The sequence below is a fragment of the Scyliorhinus canicula genome, chromosome 27 (assembly GCF_902713615.1).
Source record: "Scyliorhinus canicula chromosome 27, sScyCan1.1, whole genome shotgun sequence".
In the NCBI taxonomy this organism is placed as follows: domain Eukaryota; kingdom Metazoa; phylum Chordata; class Chondrichthyes; order Carcharhiniformes; family Scyliorhinidae; genus Scyliorhinus; species Scyliorhinus canicula.
Window position 1 is genome coordinate 17,591,216 of NC_052172.1, and position 19,058 is coordinate 17,610,273.

At 50.6% G+C, this 19,058-nt stretch overlaps 1 protein-coding gene across 1 annotated transcript in view; it reads left to right on the forward strand.

Moving 5' to 3' along the window:
• The window catches only part of ppp5c (protein phosphatase 5, catalytic subunit), a 32,674-nt gene extending 14,381 nt beyond the window's left edge, over positions 1–18,293 (forward strand). Inside the window, exons 5-13 of the mRNA XM_038785911.1 lie at positions 3,570–3,635; positions 4,759–4,857; positions 7,051–7,156; positions 9,776–9,918; positions 11,622–11,709; positions 12,585–12,625; positions 14,079–14,257; positions 16,718–16,799; positions 18,054–18,293. Coding sequence (XP_038641839.1) covers positions 3,570–3,635; positions 4,759–4,857; positions 7,051–7,156; positions 9,776–9,918; positions 11,622–11,709; positions 12,585–12,625; positions 14,079–14,257; positions 16,718–16,799; positions 18,054–18,116 — 867 coding nt within the window. The 3' untranslated portion in view covers positions 18,117–18,293. The remainder of the gene's footprint in view (positions 1–3,569; positions 3,636–4,758; positions 4,858–7,050; positions 7,157–9,775; positions 9,919–11,621; positions 11,710–12,584; positions 12,626–14,078; positions 14,258–16,717; positions 16,800–18,053) is intronic.
• Positions 18,294–19,058: the final 765 nt, after the last annotated feature.

Genomic DNA, 19,058 nt, shown 5'->3' on the forward strand with positions numbered 1-19,058 from the left:
GGTGAGAGCAGCCGGCAGTGTCAATTTCAGCGGCTGGCTGATTGTTTCAGTGAGAGAGCAGCTTCCCTCTCCGGATCAAAGTGAGCCGGCCGCTGAAATTGACACTGCCGGCTGATTGGAGGGAGAGAGCAGCCGGCAGTGTCAATTTCAGCGGCCGGCTCACTTTGATCCGGAGAGGGAAGCTGCTCTCTCAGTGAAACAATCAGCCGGCCGCTGAAATTGACACTGCCGGCTGCTCTCTCCCTCCAATCCAACTTTTAAGTTTTAATGTTTCTGATTTGAGGGAGAGAGCAGCCGGCAGTGTCAATTTCAGCGGCCGGCTCACTTTGATCCGGAGAGGGAAGCTGACAGTTGGGGTCCATAAGCCCCCCCCCCCCCCCCGCCGTATATCGCGAACCGCGGTATTGCGGAGCGCGGTATAACGGGGGACTACTGTACCATAACCTGGGCACCTAGTGGGAGACAGATGTGGATGCCTTGTGGCATCTTGTTCGAATGGCCATTCCTCCGAGGCGGCGATTGTCACCCGAGCCTCGAGTTGCTCGATTCCGTCGCCCTTGCCGGCTTTCCGCGTTGAGAGGTGACCGCACTCCTCACACAAGGATGAACTGAGAGTCTCTAACTATCTGGAAAGACTAAACAGGCTGGACATCCTTGCCGTAGAGAAGTAACGGCTGAGGGGTGATCTAGCAGATGGTTTTAAAATTATGAAGGGTAGACTTGGGAGACTAAATGTTTCCATTTGACAGGGAGACCAAAACTAGGAAACAATAAATATTGGATAGTTGGCCGTAACTCCACTGGGGAATTTGGGAGAAATCTCTACCAAGCTCTGGGTCTCGCTCCCACAGGGAGTGGATGAGGTGAACAACATTGCTACACTTAAGGGGAAGCTAGATTAACACGAGAGGACGAGAAGGGTAGAGAGATCAAGTTCGATGAAGAGGGATGGGAGGAAGCCAGTGTGGAATGTAAACGCCAACATGGATCGAGGGGCCCGTCTCTGGGCTAAATTCTATTTCCAACTTTTTTTTTTTAAAAGTTGCACCCTGTGCCCAGGTGCAACATCTGGCAGCCCAGATGTTTCGGGCTCTCCTTCCGAGGCGTGATTCTCCTGTTAAGTCCTTTTCGCAGTCTCTGCTGTAACACGTTGCAGCCAGGAGATGTCAGGGTGGCAATGGCACAAGATTGCAAAGCACGTCTTAACCGGATCAGTACCGACAGCATCATAGAAACAGCAGTCTCTCTCTCTCTCTCCCCTTTTGTTTGATTGCATTTTTGCAAAGCTCCTGAGGCACTTTGCCACGTTGAAATCACTGCAGCAAATACAAGTTCACGCCGTCGCACCTTGTGACTCTGAAACAATTACTAACATTACAGCAGTAAAGCTGTGAGAAATGTGCTTATTAATATCGTAACCCAGCTCTTCATTTTCTACCTCCCTTCCATTTTATCTCCCTTCCTTTTCTCCTCCTCCATCTCCCCTCCCCACCCCATATAATTTAAATATATTGAGCTGTACTGCTGCTCCCGCCTACCTGTCAGCGAGTAAAACTTTTTTATCGATGGGAGGTATTTGCTGTCGTCAAACCTGCAAAGGTTAATTTTGGAACAGATATATTTACAGGGAAGGTTGTATGAAGGCACCTTTGAAACTGCCAGGAATGCCAGCAGTCCGGCTTAACTGGAGTGTGGTGCTTGGGAGAGAAGCTGTTTCCCTTGAGCAGTATAAAATCTGCAGTGGAGCGCATACCTCCCGGGTTTCCCCGTGTCCTGAGTCAGTGGGAGACTATGCATCAATCCTAGCTGTCTATTCACCGCCAACTCCTTCCTCACTCCTTCCACTAAACAAGAGATCAAATTCTGATATACCACCATGCAAATTAGGAGCAGTAGGAGGCTCTAAATGAGAGATTGCAGAGCTCTGAGCTGCAGAGGGATCTGATTGTGACTTCAACTCCACGTTCCTGTCCACCCCCGATATCCCTTCACCCCTTGTTCATCAAGAATCTCTCCACCTCTGACATTCTAAGAATCTTCTTCCACCGCCTTTTAAGGACGAGAGTTCCAGAGACTCTCCATCGTCTGAGAGAAATTATTCCTCCCCTCATCTCCCGTCTTAAATGGACGACTCCTTATTTTTAAACAGTGACCGCCTAGTTCTAGATTCTCCCACAAGAGGAACCATCCCCTCCAGATCCACCCTGTCGATACCCCTGTTGGATACAAGCCCAGGGCCGTCCATCCTTTCCTCATTAGGCAACCTGCCCGTTCCAGGTATTGGTCAAGGAAACCTGCTCTGAACTGCTTCCAACGTATTTACATCCTTCCTTAAATAAGGTGACCAATACTGTACACAAAACTCCAGGTGTGGTCTAACCAGTGCGCAGTACATAACCGCCCCACTTTTATATTCAATTCTTCTCACAATAAACAATAATCTTCTATTATCTTTCCTAATGGTTTAGCACAGTGGGCTAAACAGCTGGCTTGCAATGCAGAACAAGGCCAGCAGCGCGGGTTCAATTCCCGTACCAGCCTCCCTGAACAGGCGCCGGAATGTGGCCACTAGGGGCTTTTCACAGTAATTTCATTGAAGCCTACTTGTGACAATAAGCGATTATTATTATATTATTATTAATTACTTGCTGTATGTGTACACCAGCCTTTTGTGATTCATGCACTAGGACGCCCAGATCCCTCTGCACCTCAGAGCTCTGCAATCTCTCATTTAGAGCCTCCTACTGCTCCTAATTTGCATGGTGGTATATCAGAATTTGACCTCTCGTTTAGTGGAAGGAGTGGGGAGTGAGTTGGCGATGAATAGACAGCTAGGATTGATGCATAGTCTCCTACTGACTCAGGACACAGGGAAACCCGGGAGGTACGCGCTCCACTGCTCCACTCATTCAAACAACTTAGATAAAAGCTTTTTTCGTTCTTCCTGCCAAAATGGACAGTTTCACATTAAACCCCATTTGCCATTGTGTTCACAACTTTAACCATGTATTGTGCCTTGAGAGTTTGGGGTTAATGTTTAGAATCATAGAATTTACAGTGCAGAAGGAGGCCATTCGGCCCATCGAGTCTGCACCGGCCCTTGGAAAGAGCTCCCTTCCTAAGTCCACACCTCCACCCTATACCCGTAACCCAGTAACCCCACCCAACCTTTTTTGGGCTTTAAGGGCAACTTATCACTTGCAATTCACCTGACCTGCACATTTTTGGACTGTGGGAGGAAACCGGAGCACCCGGAGTAAACCCACGCAGACACGGGGAGAACGTGCAGACTACACACAGACGGTGACCCAAGCCGGGAATCGAACCTGGGACCCTGGGCTGTGAAGCAACAGTGCTACCCACTGTGCTACCGTGCTCCCCTGTTTAGTCCCTTCCAGTGTTCCCTTTAAAATGTAGTTATGTGTGGCCTGATTTTTCTTTTTTCTCTTTCTCTCTCTGCGCACATTCCCTTGACATGTTTCTGTGCGACTCCGCCACATGCATTATGGGGGAAACATTGACCCTATTTCCCACATGGTGTGGCTGACGTATCCTCCCTTCTGTTACAGATTCTGGTCCAGGTGAAAGAGGTACTGTCGAAACTACCCAGTTTAGTAGAGACCACGCTGGGTGAGGTAAGGGCTATGATGGATAGCAGTCCCTCCGTGCCAGGAAACGCGTTGGTACTGTCACTGTAATGATAGGGGAAGAGATTAGTTTGATAGCACTTTCAAAGCATGAGCTCGATGGGCCCCTCTTCTGTTCTATATGTTTCTGTAGTCATAGAACCGTTATTTATGAGAGAACAACGGAAGCTTAGAATGCTCCCGTTCCTCTGTATCAGCACTTCAGGTCTGCTCTTGTGCAGGACGAGGCAGGTATGTTGACATGTATGCTCCCAACTCTTATGTGCCGATGGTTACATTTCACCGAGACAAATGCCAAAGCAACTCTTGTGCGCTGATGGACAGAGGATTTGCTGATAGGGTTGTGGGAAGTAACCTTTCCTTAATGTTATTCATGAAGGCCCCGCATTCTCAACCTCGTCCCTCGCCTGAGGTGTGGTGACCTTCAAGGTAAATCGCCACCAGTCAGCTCTCCCCACTCAAAGGGGAAAGCAGCCTATGTTCCTCTGGGACTGTGGCGATTTTGCCTTTACCTATGTGAAGCAGGGGTCTCGTGTGGAACCAAACCAAGGCTGCTCGCTTTAGGCAGTACTATTCTTTCTCCCCTCAATCTCGTTCTTCCCAGAAACCACTCCTGGGCCGTGTCAGTGCTCCTGGTCCTCGACCCCGCTCCCACATTCCGGTGACGTGGTCGGGAGAGGGCTGAATGTCACCGCAAAAGGCCTACGCGTTTTCATAACGGGGGGTCACTGACTGATTTAGTCCGGACAACCCGTGCTGACGTCAGTTAAGGAGAGACCCCCTCACCCCCAACACCAACCAATCGCCGCCCTGTTTCAGCACAGAGTGGACACGGGCACCAACTGAACGCCCTGGTCTGAAAAGAGAAAATGCCACAAATACTTTTGAGTGAGGCAGCATCTCCGGAGAGAGAAACAAAGTTAATGAATGTTCCTGTCCAATGATCTTGTCGTCTGACATTGTTGGCTGAGATATTTGCTGTCGAAACTCCTCGAGGCCCCCGAGATCTCTCTGTGTTACCTATTTTGTTACGAGGACAATGTTTCATCTGCTGGCTGCATCTGTGCGTCTGTTACTGGTTTGTGCTCATCTGATTGCTGTTCTCTTTCAGAAAGAGTCCATTACCATTTGCGGAGATATTCACGGGCAGTACTATGACCTGTTGAATATATTTGAACTCAACGGATTACCTTCAGAATCTAATCCTTATGTATCCTTTTTCACCTTGGGATGGGGGGGGAAGTCCCTGGTAAAGTGAGCATGGTATAAGTGGCCACGAAGCAATTCTGGGAGGAATAGAAAATAAATAAGTTTAATTTATGTCGAACCTTTCAACCCCTCAGCCAGCCCAGTACAGTGACTAGTGCTAGTAGGTGGTTAGCACCGCTGCCTCACAGCGCTGGGTACCCAGGTTCGATTCCAGCCGTGGGTGATTCTGTGTTGAGTTTGTATCTTCTCCGGGTGCTCCGGTTTCCGCCCACAGCCCAACGATGTGCCGGTTAGGTGGATTGGCCGTGCTAAATTGCCCCTTAGTGTCGAAAGGTTGGGTGGAGTTACAGGGTTGTGGTTGATCTTTCGGAGGGTCGGAGACTTGATGGGCTGAATGGCTTTCTGTTCTGTAGTGTTGGGATTCTGCAATATAATGTTGGAAACACAGCAGCCACTTCGCAAGGTTCCGCAAAAACCAACAAGATAGTTGACCTTGGAGGGTTTGTGAAGGTTGGGGGGGAAGGTCGGCCGGCAAGTGGGAAGAAAAATGGGGTTGTGTCTTGTGGAGGGGGCAACCTCCCGATGCAAAGGGCAGCCCCTGAAAATGGTTATCCCACTTTGTTCCCGTCCTTTGAGATTGTTTTTTAAGTGGACTGTCCTCAAATTATGGCGTAGGTGGCCTATTATCGGGGCCATCTGGGTTGGTAAAGAGCCTGATTGACCCGTCATTATTTATTTAAATATGGTGGCAGCCCGCCCAGCCCTGTGCCCCCAACACTCAAGCACTTTGGGTCTGATCTTTCCCCTGACCGTGCAGCACTTCTGTATCCTCCTGACCGAGCAGTCAGAAGCTCATTTTAACCTCACCCCCCCCCCCCCTAAAGGACAGCACCTCCAACAGTGCAGCAATCCTTCAGCACTGCACTGGATTGTCAGTGTAAGGCTTGAATTCGAGTCCTGGAGGGGGCTTGGTAACTACCTAATAACTACTGCTTAGAAGCGAGTGTTACCACTGAGTACCGATGGATGGTGGAAGCGGGTATATTCCCCAGTAATGCTGACTGCTCAGTGGGTACATTTATGTCCTTGGGCTTGAATGTCATATTACTGGCACAAAGCTGGTGACCTGGTCATGGTGTCTCTCCCCATCTCAGCTCTCTGTTTCTCCTCGCTGGTTTTCTCCACCTGTGTTGGCCGCTTGCTGTTGTCCTGTTCCCCAAGTGTAATCGGTTGTGCAATACTGTCTTTCTTCCCAATCCGCTCATGAGCAGAAGACAGCAACAAAGGCTGGGTTTCTGCAGAGAGAAACTCACCTCCCGACTCCCCAAAGCCTGTCCACTGTCTACAGTCAGGAGTGTGATGGAATATACTCCACTTGCCTGGATGAGTGCAGCTCCAACAACACTCGAGAAGTTCGACACCATCCAGGACAAAGCGGCCCAGCTTCATTGGCGCCCCATCCGCCACCTTGAAGATTCACTCCCTCCACTACTGACGCACAGTTGCAGCCGTGAGTACCATCTACAAGATGCACTGCAGCAACTCACCAAGCCTCCTCTGATGGCAACTTCCAAACTCACGTCCTCTGCCAACTAGAGGGACAAGGGGCAGCAGGTACATGGAAACACCACTGCCTTCGAGTTCGACCATAAGCCACTCGCCATCCTGACTTGGAAATTTATCGGCCGTTACTTCACTGTTGCTGGTGCTTCCTCCCTAACAGCACAGTGGGTGTACCCACACCACACGGACTACAGCGGCTCAAGGGGGCAGCTCACCACCAGCTTCTGGTGGGACATGTAGAGATGGGCCACAAACACTGGCCTAGCCACAGCAGATCCCACAAACAGATACTTATTTAAAAAGCCGGGCAACAATGCAAGCATTTTTCGAGCCTTGAGCCTCTGCGACTACAGAAATCCTCAGCAATATGCAAAATTGCAGTAACAGCACTTACACTCCCTGGTGTTTCTTTTTGCCGGGGGCAACATTTAGAACTTGTCAGAAAGATTTTCCGCCTGAACTAGGGGACAATTAGTTTGGGAGCTGCGGGTGCTTGCTTGCATCTTGCAAAGCCAGCCAGGTGTTTCATTGCTGCTCACCGTTTGTATAATGCAAGAAGCGATTCCTGTTTAATGTCCTATGTTCTCCGCTACTCACCCAGTGCTTCTTCCTTAACCTGCATGTTGCTCAGTTATTTAATGGCGATTTTGTAGACCGAGGGTCATTCTCCGTGGAGGTTATATTAGTCCTGTTTGGGTTCAAGCTGCTTTTGCCAAACCGCTTCCACGTTCTCCGAGGTAAGGTGTATTTTCCCTTTTGTCCTGTTGTAAGTCCGTTTGTTTTTTTTTTTGTGATCTTTTATGGGATGTGCGCATCGCTGGTAAGGCCTGCCTTTTTCACCCCTCCCCAATTGACCTCGAACCGAGTGTCTCGCGTGGGGCCATTTCAGAGGGGCAGCTCCGAGTGGACCATGGCGCTGTGTGGGTCTGGAGTCACGTGTAGGCCAGACCGGGTAAGGACGGAAGATTTCCTCCCCATAAGGGGACATCCGTGAACCAGGTGGGTTTCTACAATTGTCACTGGATTGCCTTTCTGTGTGTGTTTTTATTAATTGATGAGTTAGTTGATTAATTAATCGCACTGCGTCTGTGGATTAGTAATCCAGCGATATTACCACTGCACCGCCACCTCTCAGCTTGCGTTCTCGTAGAGTCATTGGCCGCTTCAGAACACCCCAAAGTGTTTTGCAGCCAGCGATGCGCTTTTTTGATGTGTGATCGCTGTTGTGATCTCGGAAACACGGCAGCCAGAAAACGTGCACAGCAAGATCCCACAAAACGGCAGTGAAATAAATGATCAGGTTTGTTCATCTGTTTCTTTTTTCCTGAAGGTGAATCCTGACCCTCTCATTTTGAACAGCCGTCCTTTGTGGTTCTGGGGGCAGAGTCTAGGTGAACTCGAACTGGCTGCTCCCTGACCCTTCCTCCCTCTTAAAAAGGTCCCTTCTAGCCGGGGATCCCCTTTAAATGAGGCTCGCCAGGTTACGAGTACGTTTCCTCTCGAGGCCCTCCAAAAGAGGGTTAGGGTTAATCACCTGAAGAGAAAAGGCTTGCGGGGTGATGGTGGGGGAGTGAGACGAGGTGAGTTACTCTTGCAAAGGGGCCGGCACGAACACAGTCGAATGGCCTCCTGCAATTGGCTGAGACAATTGGTGCCAGCGTGCGGGTGGGATGAGGCATCAGTTTTGGCACATTTAAGCGATCGATTAAAATAAAAACCACTGCCCGTTTGGAACAAATGGAGCCCCTCCAGCAAGAAATTGGCAAGAAGGGAAACAGGTGGTTTGGGAGGTTTGAGGTGGTTTGAGAGGCGGGGAACAGTGGCAAGTGAGGAGGCTGCCAATTTAGGGCAGCACAGTAGCACAAGTGGCTAGCACTGTGGCTTCACAGCGCCAGGGTTCCAGGTTCGATTCCCCGTTGGGTCACTGTCTTGTGTGGAGTCTGCACGTTCTCCCCGTGTCTGCGTGGGTTTCCTCCGGGTGCTCCGGTTTCCTCCCACAGTCCAAAGATGTGCTGGTTAGGTGGATTGGCCGTGATAAATTGCCCTTAGTGACCAAAAAGGTTAGGAGGGGTTATTGGGTTACGGGGATTGGGTGTAAGTGAGGACTTGGGTGGGTCGGTGCAGACTCGATGGGCTGAATAGCCTCCTTATGCACTGTATATTCTATGTTCTTAATCACTCCACATCATCTTGTGCCATATCGCCTGGGGACTAGATGTTAATGCAAATGAATCTATTCCGAGGAAGTCTTGGCTCATCCTTTCCACTGCAGACCGATGGGTGGGAGGTAAAGAGTATTTCCATTTCTAGAGATCTTGGCATATCACCCAAAGCACTTTACAGCCAGTTCTGTCGATGTGGAGTCATTGTTATCATGTTATAGTGTCCCTCAGCAGCAGTGATGAATGTTGGCCAGGACCCCTGGGGAACTCACCTGTTCTTCGAAATAGTGCGGCGGGAGCTCTTCTGTTCCCTTGAGAGGGGCGGCAGAGTCTCAGTTTAATGTCCCATATGAAAGTCAGCACCTCCAACTGCGCGGCACTCCCTCAGTGCTACACTGGAGGGTCAGCCTAGATTCGTCCTTAATTCCCTTTTGTCCTGTTGTAAGTCCTTTTGTTTTTTTTTGGATCTTTTATGGGATGTGCGCATCGCTGGTAAGGCCTGCCTTTTTCGCCCATCCCCAATTGACCTCGAACTGAGTGTCTCGCGTGGGGCCATTTCAGAGGGGCAGCTCCGAGTGGACCATGGCCCTGTGTGGGTCTGGAGTCACGTGTAGGCCAGACCGGGTAAGGACGGCAGATTTCCTCCCCTAAAGGGGACATCCGTGAACCAGATGGGTTTCTACAGTTGTCACTAGATTGCCTTTCTGTGCGTGTTTTTATTAATTGATGAGTTAATTGATTAATTAATCGCACTGCGTCTGTGGATTAGTAATCCAGCGATATTCCCGGGGTTTGGGGGGGGGGGGGTGTTGCTTGAATCCATGGCCTTCTAAACCTGGGAGCAACTGCTACCCAATCTAAATTGAGCGGTGAATGAAGTTGAACGTATCTTGCTCAGGCAGCTGCATAATGCCTTGAGCGTGGCTCAGTGGGTGGTGCTCATGCCTCTGAGTCACAAGGTTGTGGGTTCACGTCCTCCTGCAGGGCTCCAACATAATAATCCAGGTTGGCACTGCAGAGCATGACTCGGAGAGTGCTGCACAGTTGACACTGTTGTCATCCGGATGAGATGTTAACCAGCCTGCCCTCCCGGAGGAACCTGAAAGGTTGGACAGCTGTTACGGGGGTGGGGTTAGCTGCCAGAAAACAAACCGTGCTTCATGGTGGGGGTTTTGTTCTTCTTGGCCCTTGCAGGTAACCACGAAACGGACAACATGAACCAAATGTACGGCTTTGAGGGCGAGGTGAAAGCCAAGTATACGTCCCAGATGTTTGAGCTGTTTAGTGAGGTCTTCCAGTGGCTGCCGCTGGCTCAGTGCATTAACAGTAAAATACTGGTGAGTGAACCTTGCTCCGTCTGTCCCCTTCTGTCTGCTTCTTTCTCGACTCCCTGTGTCCTCGAGAAAGGGCCACTGCAGAAAGACCCACGGTGTTTTGTTTTCACAAAATAAATTACAAGCGATTTAGTATTTTCTTTGAAGCAGAGTCGCTGCTATAATACAGCAAATGCAGCAACCACACTGTGTGCAGCCAGTACCCAGTGGTGTTGGGGCGTCTTGATTGGTTACTGATCCAGTCCCATACATCTGAAATGTTGTCACCGAGAGAGGAAACTTGGTAGTAAATTTGTGACGCTGCCAAGGTCCCACGGGCTGCAAATGTGATAACCAGGTAATCATCAAAGTGATGTTGGTGGCGGGGCTGAATATTGGGCCCAGTCGTGGTGCGATGTGTTCCGTCCACCCGAGAAAGCTGACCTGCGGGGCAGGGGGTGGTGGGGTGGTGCTGCTCTCTGTTTTAGAGTCTCGCGCAAAAGGTGACACTTCTGACCCTGCACAGGCAGTGCCAACCTCCAACAGAGGGCACGCTCTGCTACTGGATTAAAAGTACGGCAGGCACCAGCTCCTCTTTGATACCGTGTCATTAGTGTGTGTGTGTAGAGAGGCTGAGCCAGACCCTGCCGACGTTGCAGTGCTACTCCGCCAACCTGGGGTATACCAGGCCTTCCTGACCTGGTTCCTGTCAGCAGCTTACAGTTTTCTAGCGCCCCCAAAGCAATAGAAATCTCCCAAGGCCCCTTCACAGGAAGGTCATCAAGCCGCACGAGCGATATTAGGACATGGTATCCAAAGGCTTGGCTAACGGGGTCAGCTCAGGGAGGCTCTTGGCGAGAATTCCAGAGCTTGACAGCGGATGGCACAGCCGCCAGCAGTGAGTGGAAATCAGCTACGTACAGAAGCAGAGCGCGGGGACCTTGGTGAATTGTAGAACTGGGGAAGATTACGGAGATGGCAAGAGACGAGGTGGCCCTGGTGAATGAACATGAGGGTGCCGTGTAGGTCATGTGTGATGAGCGAATGGGACTAGGTCTGAGATTTGGATATGCTGAAGATTTTTAAGTGGCAAAAAGAGGAGTAGGGCTTGTTAAGGACCAAATAGATGATTTGCACATGGGTGACGAGGGCCCATGGCTGAAGCATTAAATGAATGCTTTACATCTGTATTTTTACCAAGGAAGAGATTTACCTAGGCCATGGTGATAGAGAAGGACATTCAGTCACTAGAAGGGTTTGAAATCGACAAGGAGGAGGTTTTGGAAGGGCTGTCTGCACTTAAAGTTGACAGGGCCCCAAGACCGTACCACCCGGCATTGTCCTGGGAAACGACAACGGCAAACCCAGCCCTGTCGACCCTGCAAACTCCCCCGTACCAACATCTGGAGGCTTGTGCCTAAATTGAGAGAGCCGCCTCACAGGCTGGTCAAGCAACAGCCTGTTGTAGTCGCACTCGGTTTCCTGAAGGATATAGCTGCTAGACTGGGACTGTGGCAAGTGATGAGGGAACCAACAAGAGGGGAAAACATACTATACCTCATCCTCAGATGCATCTGTCCATGACAGGAGCGACCACCGCATAGTCCTTGGGGAGCCAAAGTCCCGTCTTCACGTTTATTGTCTGCCCTTATCAAGCCACCTCAGAATCTAGTATGCTTCAGTGAGATTGACCGTCATTCAAAATGATTGTATTCACCCTATATTAGATTATGCATGGAGGACTCTTCAGTGAAGATGGCATAACCCTCGAAGACATCAAAAAGATTGACCGGAACCGACAACCTCCCGATTCAGGTATGAAATCCCAAACTGGAACGCTGTGGCGGGACTCATCGTCACTTTACCGGGGCTTCCGTGGTTGATATTACGCCTTGTCGTTATCTGGAGTGGAAACATAACTCATTAATTTGTTAAGTGTGGTGAAGGGAGGGGAAGAAATTCAATCTTGTTCGTTAAACCAGATTGTTTTTTTAAACCACTTCATTTATGATTCAACGTTATACACTTCGGTGTGACAAGCGGAGGGGAGAGTGTTATCTGAGTGGGAAGTGTGGATGTGCAATGGGATCTGGGTCTCCTTTCCCTCGGTCTGAGATGAGGGAAAATGTCTTCAGCCAGAGGGTGGTGACCTGTGGAATTCTCTACCACAGAAAGCTACGGAGGCCAAGTCACATTGTATTCAAGAAAGAGTTAATTCTTTAGATTTTAATGGGATCAAGGGGTATGGGGGAAAGCAGGAATATAGCATTGAGATCGAGGGTCAGCTCCGATGATATTGAATGGCGGCTCAAAGGGCCAAGTGACCTCCCCCTGCCCCTAGTTTCTGTGTTTACACTCGAGAAGGGTTACGCGCAGAGGGATAAATCTTTGACACTGCTGTTTTGAGGTAAATTTAGCTCCTCGGGAATGTCAGCAGAATGAAACGTGCATTGGCCTCAAATGCATTCCACTCACTCGGGTCGAATTTACCTTTCTGTCAATCACACGCAAATTGCTTGGTTACGGAATGAAGCAGTTTTTCTTAGACATACTTTTCTCTTGTCTCCTGTCTCACCCAAGGGTTTCATCGCGTCCGTTATCCAGTTCCTCGGTGTTTCTCTGTTCCTGACTGTCGTGTTCCTCGACATTTTTAAACCAATGTTCTCCTCATTTGCTCTGTTTCGACACAGGTCCAATGTGCGACTTGCTCTGGTCAGACCCACAGCCTCAGGTAAGATTCCAGACTCTGGGCGTGTTGTCTTCACACCTCAGTGGCCCTTCTATATGCAAGCCTAGAAACCAGGGCGAATGGAATATCATGTGGGAGAGTGTGAGCTTGTCCACTTTGGCAGGAAAGGGTATCAAAGCGGAGAGATTGCTGGACGCTGAGGTACAGCGGGATCTGGGTGTCCTGGTACATAAATCACCAACAGTTATTATGTAGGTGCAGCAGCTGATTGGGAAGATATTGCATGGGGAATTTAATGTAAAAGTTGCGATGTTTTGCTTCAGTTGTACAGGGACCACATCTACAGTACTCCATACAGTTTGATCTTCTCATCTAAGAAAGGACATGATTGCAATAGAATCAGTTCAGAGAGGTTCATTCGAACGATTCCAAGGATTGGACAGGTTGGGCCTGTATCCATTGGGGTTTAGAATAATGAGAGGTGATCTTAGAATCATAGAATCCCTACAGTGCAGAAGGAGGCCATTTGGCCCATCGAATCTGCCGATTATCTGAAAGAGAACTCCACCTGGGCCCACACTCCCCCTGCCCTATCCCCGTAACCCCACCTAACCTACACATCCTTGGACACTGAGGGGCAATTTTAGCACAGCCAATCCACCAAACCTGCACATCTTCGGACTAAGGGAGGAAACTGGAGGAAACCCACGCAGACACGGGGAGAAAGTGCAAACTCCACACACACAGTCACCCGATGCCAGATTAGAACCCGGGTCCTTGGCGCTGTGAGGCAGCAGTGCTAACCATTGTGCCACCCTTGATTGAAACATTTTTTTCAATATAAATTTAGAGCATCCAATTCTTTTTCTCCCCTCCAATCAAGGGGCAATTTAGCGTGGCCAACCCACCTACCCTGCACACCTTTGGGTTGTGGGGGTCAGACCCACGCAGAAACGGGGAGAATGTGCAAACTCCACACGGACAGTGACCCGGGGCAGGGATCGATCCCGGATCCTCGAGGCCGTGAGGCAGCAGTGCTAGCCACTGTGCCGCTGCAGACCCTTATTGAAACGTACAAGATCCTGAGGGCTGTTGGAAGGATGGTTGCTGAGAGGATGTTTCCCCTCGTGGGTGAGACTAGAACTGGGGGGGGGCACAGTTTAAAAATAAGCAGCTGCCCATTTAAAATGAGAATATGTTTCTACTTGAGGGTCATGAGTGGGCAGAATTGTCTGCCCCTGAGATCAGTGGGTGGCTGGGCCATTGGTTATATTCAAGGGAGAGTTAGACAGATTTTTGATTGACAAGGGAGGCCACAGTCATGCTCCTATTGAGGGGGGGGATTCAAACCTGGACACTCCAAGGTGCCACACCGCGCAGTGCAATTTCGCAGTTGGCTCTGCCCGTGGTGATGCCCTGGCTGTTGGCTTCTGTTGGTGGCTCCCCTTTTCCCGGTGCCTGGACTGAAAGTGCCTGTCTCCGTTGCTATTCCCAGAACGGACGGTCGGTCAGCAAGCGGGGCGTCAGCTGCCAGTTTGGGCCCGATGTCACCAGCCGGTTCCTGGAGGAGAATAAACTGGACTACATCATCAGGAGCCATGAAGTGAAGCCAGAGGGCTACGAGGTTACGCACAACGGCAAATGTATCACTGTGTTCTCGGCACCAAACTATTGGTGAGTAACTGCACTCTTCCAGTGACTTGATAGAGCACAGGGTCTGCGGCACGCTCACCTTTCATTCCTCCCAACTGGTTCATCACCTCATGGCGCTAACTCCGTAGCGTGTGCAGAAGGAGGCCTTTCCGCCCATCCTGCCTGTGCTAGCTCACTGCTGCAGCAGTCCAGAATGGACGGCAGTGCCTTGCAGTCTCCTCACACCATTGTATCCTCCTTTGCCTCGATTGTGCAACCAGCTTTGCACAGAGAAGGTTAAGGGGGCGATTTAATAATGGCGTTCGATATCACAGGATTTTGGTCAAGTCAATAGCGCGAGACCGTCCCTGCTGGCAGGAGGGTGGGTAACCAGAGGGGGACTTAAGATAATTGGCAAAGGGCCAGAGGGAGGGCGATCGGAATGTCTCATGCAACGATCTGTGATCTGGAAGGTGCTGCCTGATAGGTCAGTGGGAGCAGATTCATGAGGAACTTGCAAAAGGGATGTGAGGTAAATTGCTTGAAGGGGAAATAATAGCATGTTTAAAGGGAAGGAGCAGGAGGAGTAGAACTAATTCCAAAGAGCTGGCAGAAACCCTGATGGGCTGAGTGGCCTCCTTCTGTGCTTTGTTATTGCTGTTGTTTTCCCCCTTAAAAGATGACAGCCTCCTGCTTCAGCCAGTCCCTTTGACGAAGCGCGAGCGCCAGCGAGGGAACCTCCTCATCTTTACCCCGTGATAAATTAACACCCCCTCCGCACCCCTCCCCCAAACGCCCAAGAATTTGCCAGGCTGAGGGATTGGCCGCCCTCTTGGCTGAGGGCAGATGCCAGCACCTTGCCCGATTTCGCCCACGCCTTCCTGACAGCAGCCATTGAGATTCCGGCCGTTCGACATCCAGCCGGTGTCGCTGGGCTTGGCCAGCATTTGTTGCCCGCCCCTAATCTCCCTCGGAGTGAGTGAAAGTCACTCCATTTCGGCCATTTCAGCGGAACCGGAGTTCCTGTGCGTGATAATTGCTCGTGTCTGTTGCCTCCTTTTTTTAAACAAACAATTTATTGAGGCATTTATGGTTTTGTAACAACAAGATACAAATACATAATTCAGTTCCTAACACATCCCTCCATCTCCCACTGTTCCTGTCTTAAGCTAGAACAAAAATAACCTAGCTCCCCTTACTCCCTAACCCCTCCCCCCTTATTGATTCCCTGAACAAGTCGATAAATGGCTGCCACCTCCAGACGAACCCTAACGTTGACCCCCTCAGGGCGAGTTTAATTTTCTCAAGCCTGAGAGACGGGCCATGTCACTAACCCATACCCCTGATTTAGGGGGCTTCGAGTCCCTCCACGATAGTAAGATTTGTGTCCGGGCTATCAAGGAAGCAAAGGCCTAAACGTCTGCCTCGCTCGCCTCCTGGACTCCCGGGTCTTCCGACACTCCAAAAATCGCCACCTCTGGATTCGGCACCACCCTCGTCTTTAAAACCGTGGACATGACATCAGCAAATCTCTGCCAGAATCCCCTTGGCTTCGGACATGCCCAAAACATGTGGACATGATTTGCGGGCCCTCCTGCACACCTCGCACACCTGTCCTCTACCCCAAAAAACCTGCTCATCCGGGCCACCGTCATGTGTGCCCGGTGGACCATCTTGAATTGTATCAGGCTGAGCCGGGCACATGATGAGGTTGCGTTGACTCTGCTCAGGGCATCCTCCCACAGACCCACCTCTAACTCCTTTCCCAGCTCATCTTGCGATTTACGCTTTAGCTCGCCTATCTGGGTTTCCTCCCACTCCATAAGTTCTTCATAGATTGCCGATACCTTCCCCTCCGCCACTCCTGTTCTAGAGACTACCTTGTCCTGTATCCCCTGTGGTGGCAGAAGCGGAAAGGTCGAAACCTGCCTTTGCACAAAATCCCTTACCTGCAGATAACGAAACCCATTCCCTCCCGGCAATTCAAACTCATCCAGATCCTCTAACAAGGCAAGCTCCCATCAATAAACAGATCCCCCAGCCCCTCAATCCCTGCTCTCTGCCACCTCCGAAACTCCCCCATCCATCCTCCCAGGTACAAACTGGTGATTACCACAAAATTGGAGCCCACATTGACGCTCCCTCCACTCCCATATGCTTCCGCCACTGCCCCCAAACTCTCAGGGCCGTCACTACCACTGGGCTTGTGGAGTACCGGGCTGGCGGGAACAGCAGAGGAGCCGTTACTAATGCCCCCAAACTTGTGCCCTTACACCCCCTCCCACTACTTTAAACGGCAACTTCCCCCAGTCTCCTCTCCTGCCCCCTCGCCTGGATCACAAAAACCTCGCTCTTGCCCATATTCAATTTGTACCCCTGAGATCCGCATAATCTTCCCCATCTCCCCTAACGGGTCAGAAATATACAAGAGTAGGTTGTTTTGCCGCCTCCACTAAATGAGCGTTCTCTCTCTCTCTCTCTCTCTCTCTCTCTCTCTTCCAGTGATCAGATGGGAAACCAAGGAGCGTACATTCACCTCAAGGGCTCCGACCTAAAACCCATCTTCCATCAATTTAAAACTGTGGTGAGTTTGTTCTTTATTCTATCTGGGGATGTGGGTAGCGCTGGGCTGGGCCGGCATTTGTTGCCCATCTCTAATTGCCCCTCGAACTGAGCATCTCGCTCGGTCAGTTCAGAGTCAACTCCATTGCTTGTGGGTCTGGAGTCACGTGTAGGCCAGACCGGGTAAGGGAGGCAGATTTCCTTCCCTAATGGGGGACATTAGTGACCCAGATGGGGGTTTTTACGACAATCGATGATCGTTTGGTCGCCGTTACTGAGGCCAGCTTTACAATTCCAGATTTTATTCATCAAATTTTTATTCCACCAGCTGCCGAGGTGGGATTTGAACCCCTGCCCCCAGAACATTAGCCTGGAGCCTATGGGTTGCTTGCTAATCCAATGACGTTACCACTATGAAATGAAATGAAATGAAAATCGCTTACTGGCACAAGTAGGCTTCAAATGAAGTTACTGTGAAAAGCCCTTAGTCGCCACATTCCGGCGCCTGTTCGGGGAGGCTGGTACGGGAATTGAACCGTGCTGCTGGCCTGCCTGGGTCTGCTTTCAAAGCCAGCGATTTAGCCCTGTGCTAAGCCAGCGATTTAGCCCTGTGCTAAGCCAGCGATTTAGCCCTGTGCTAAACCAGCCCCTGTCTTCACTGTCTTCCTCTAGTTAAATGTGGAAATGGTGTCCAAAATGAATGGTGGGATGTTCTAGGTGGTGGGAGGGATTTAGGTATATAATGACAAGGAAACGTAGGCTTTTCCGACGCGTTGAGGGAGGGGGGGTGGGAAGAACAGTCGGGTGGTGAGGTATGGAAAGAGCTGAGTGGTGTCAAGGGAGTTGGCTGGGTTTTCGCAGGAGTGATACTAGACGGAGAGGGGACAGGCCAAGGCACCAAGAGGCAACAGAGGAAATGCAGTACACTAATGCAGCAAACTGTGGTTTGAAATCTTAAACGAGTTCCAGAATGCTGAAGGAGATGAGGAATTGCACCATTTTAATCATCTTTATTGTCACAAGTAGGCTTACATTAACACTGCAGTGAAGTTACTGTGAAAAGCCCCTAGTCACCACATTCTGGTGCCTGTTCGGGTAGGCAGAGGGAGAATTCAGAATGTCCAAATTACCTAACAAACAAATTGAGCAGGAGAAGGTGCAATGGGGTGATTTCAGCAGAGACAAATCACCCGTGGAATGGAGACACTGCACATAGAGCTGATAGATTTATAGGTTGGGGTGCGTACAAATCTAACCATGTTTCTTTCCCTTCCAGCCTCACCCGAACGTTAAGCCGATGGCATACGCAAACTCTCTACTGCAGATGGGGATGATGTAGCACTCGAGCATCCGGTTTGGACAGCGTCCCCTCCCGTGGCGGGTGGGGCATCAGGGTTTAATTTAATCTTCCTCACTCGCTCTGCCATCTCCGAACCAAGTCTCCCGCCTTCCCAGGGCCCTCGCTGGCTGGGGCTCGCAAGAAGTGCAGGCCCCCCCCCCCCCCCCCCCCCCAGCGCATCGAGAATAAATTGCACTCGCAGCCCGGGCACGCCCCATGTGACGCCAGCGCTGCCTCGTGCGCAGCGTATCAAATGGGCGCCCTCACAAGCATGGTCTCGGATCAAATTCTAATCCCCCAAATCAGTTAAGCACTGCAGAATAAATTGATTTCAGTTCCTTAACCTGTTTCTATATGGCCCCCGCCCTGCCACGGTTACAAATCCAGTCATTGTTCTCATAACAGATGCAGGGTGCAGGCGGTAAAGCTGATACATAGTCTCCGATTGGCTGATTGATTCCCCCAGAGTCGTCTCTGTTTCCCCTTCGATTCCCCAGAACCAGATCTCCCAGCGCCCCACAAAGAAAATTGCAAGCTCCAAAAGTATAAAAAGAGATTTAACGGCGAAGCAGTGTAGCTTTCCACAGGGGCGAGAAAAATAAAGTTGGAGGACCTAGCTTCTCGCGTCCAGTGACGGGTTGTAACTCCTGCATTATTCCTCCCTGTCGGCCCTGGGGATTTTCAAACAATCCCCGGTGACCACCTCTCCCTTCATTTCACACACCCTCCCTGGCGGCCCGGCTTCTCCCCTGGGTCCATATTTCCTCTGGCTGGTTTGCGCTGTTTGAATTTTATGGGCCGTTTGCTCGGGGCTGTCCTTTGCTGCGCTCAGCCCTCAGAAGTTCCGACCTGTTACTGCCGGGGGGGGGGGGGGGGGGGGGGGCTGCCGATCCTGGGCCCAGGGCTGCTCTCTCTCGCCAGGAAAGATTAAAAACACTGTTC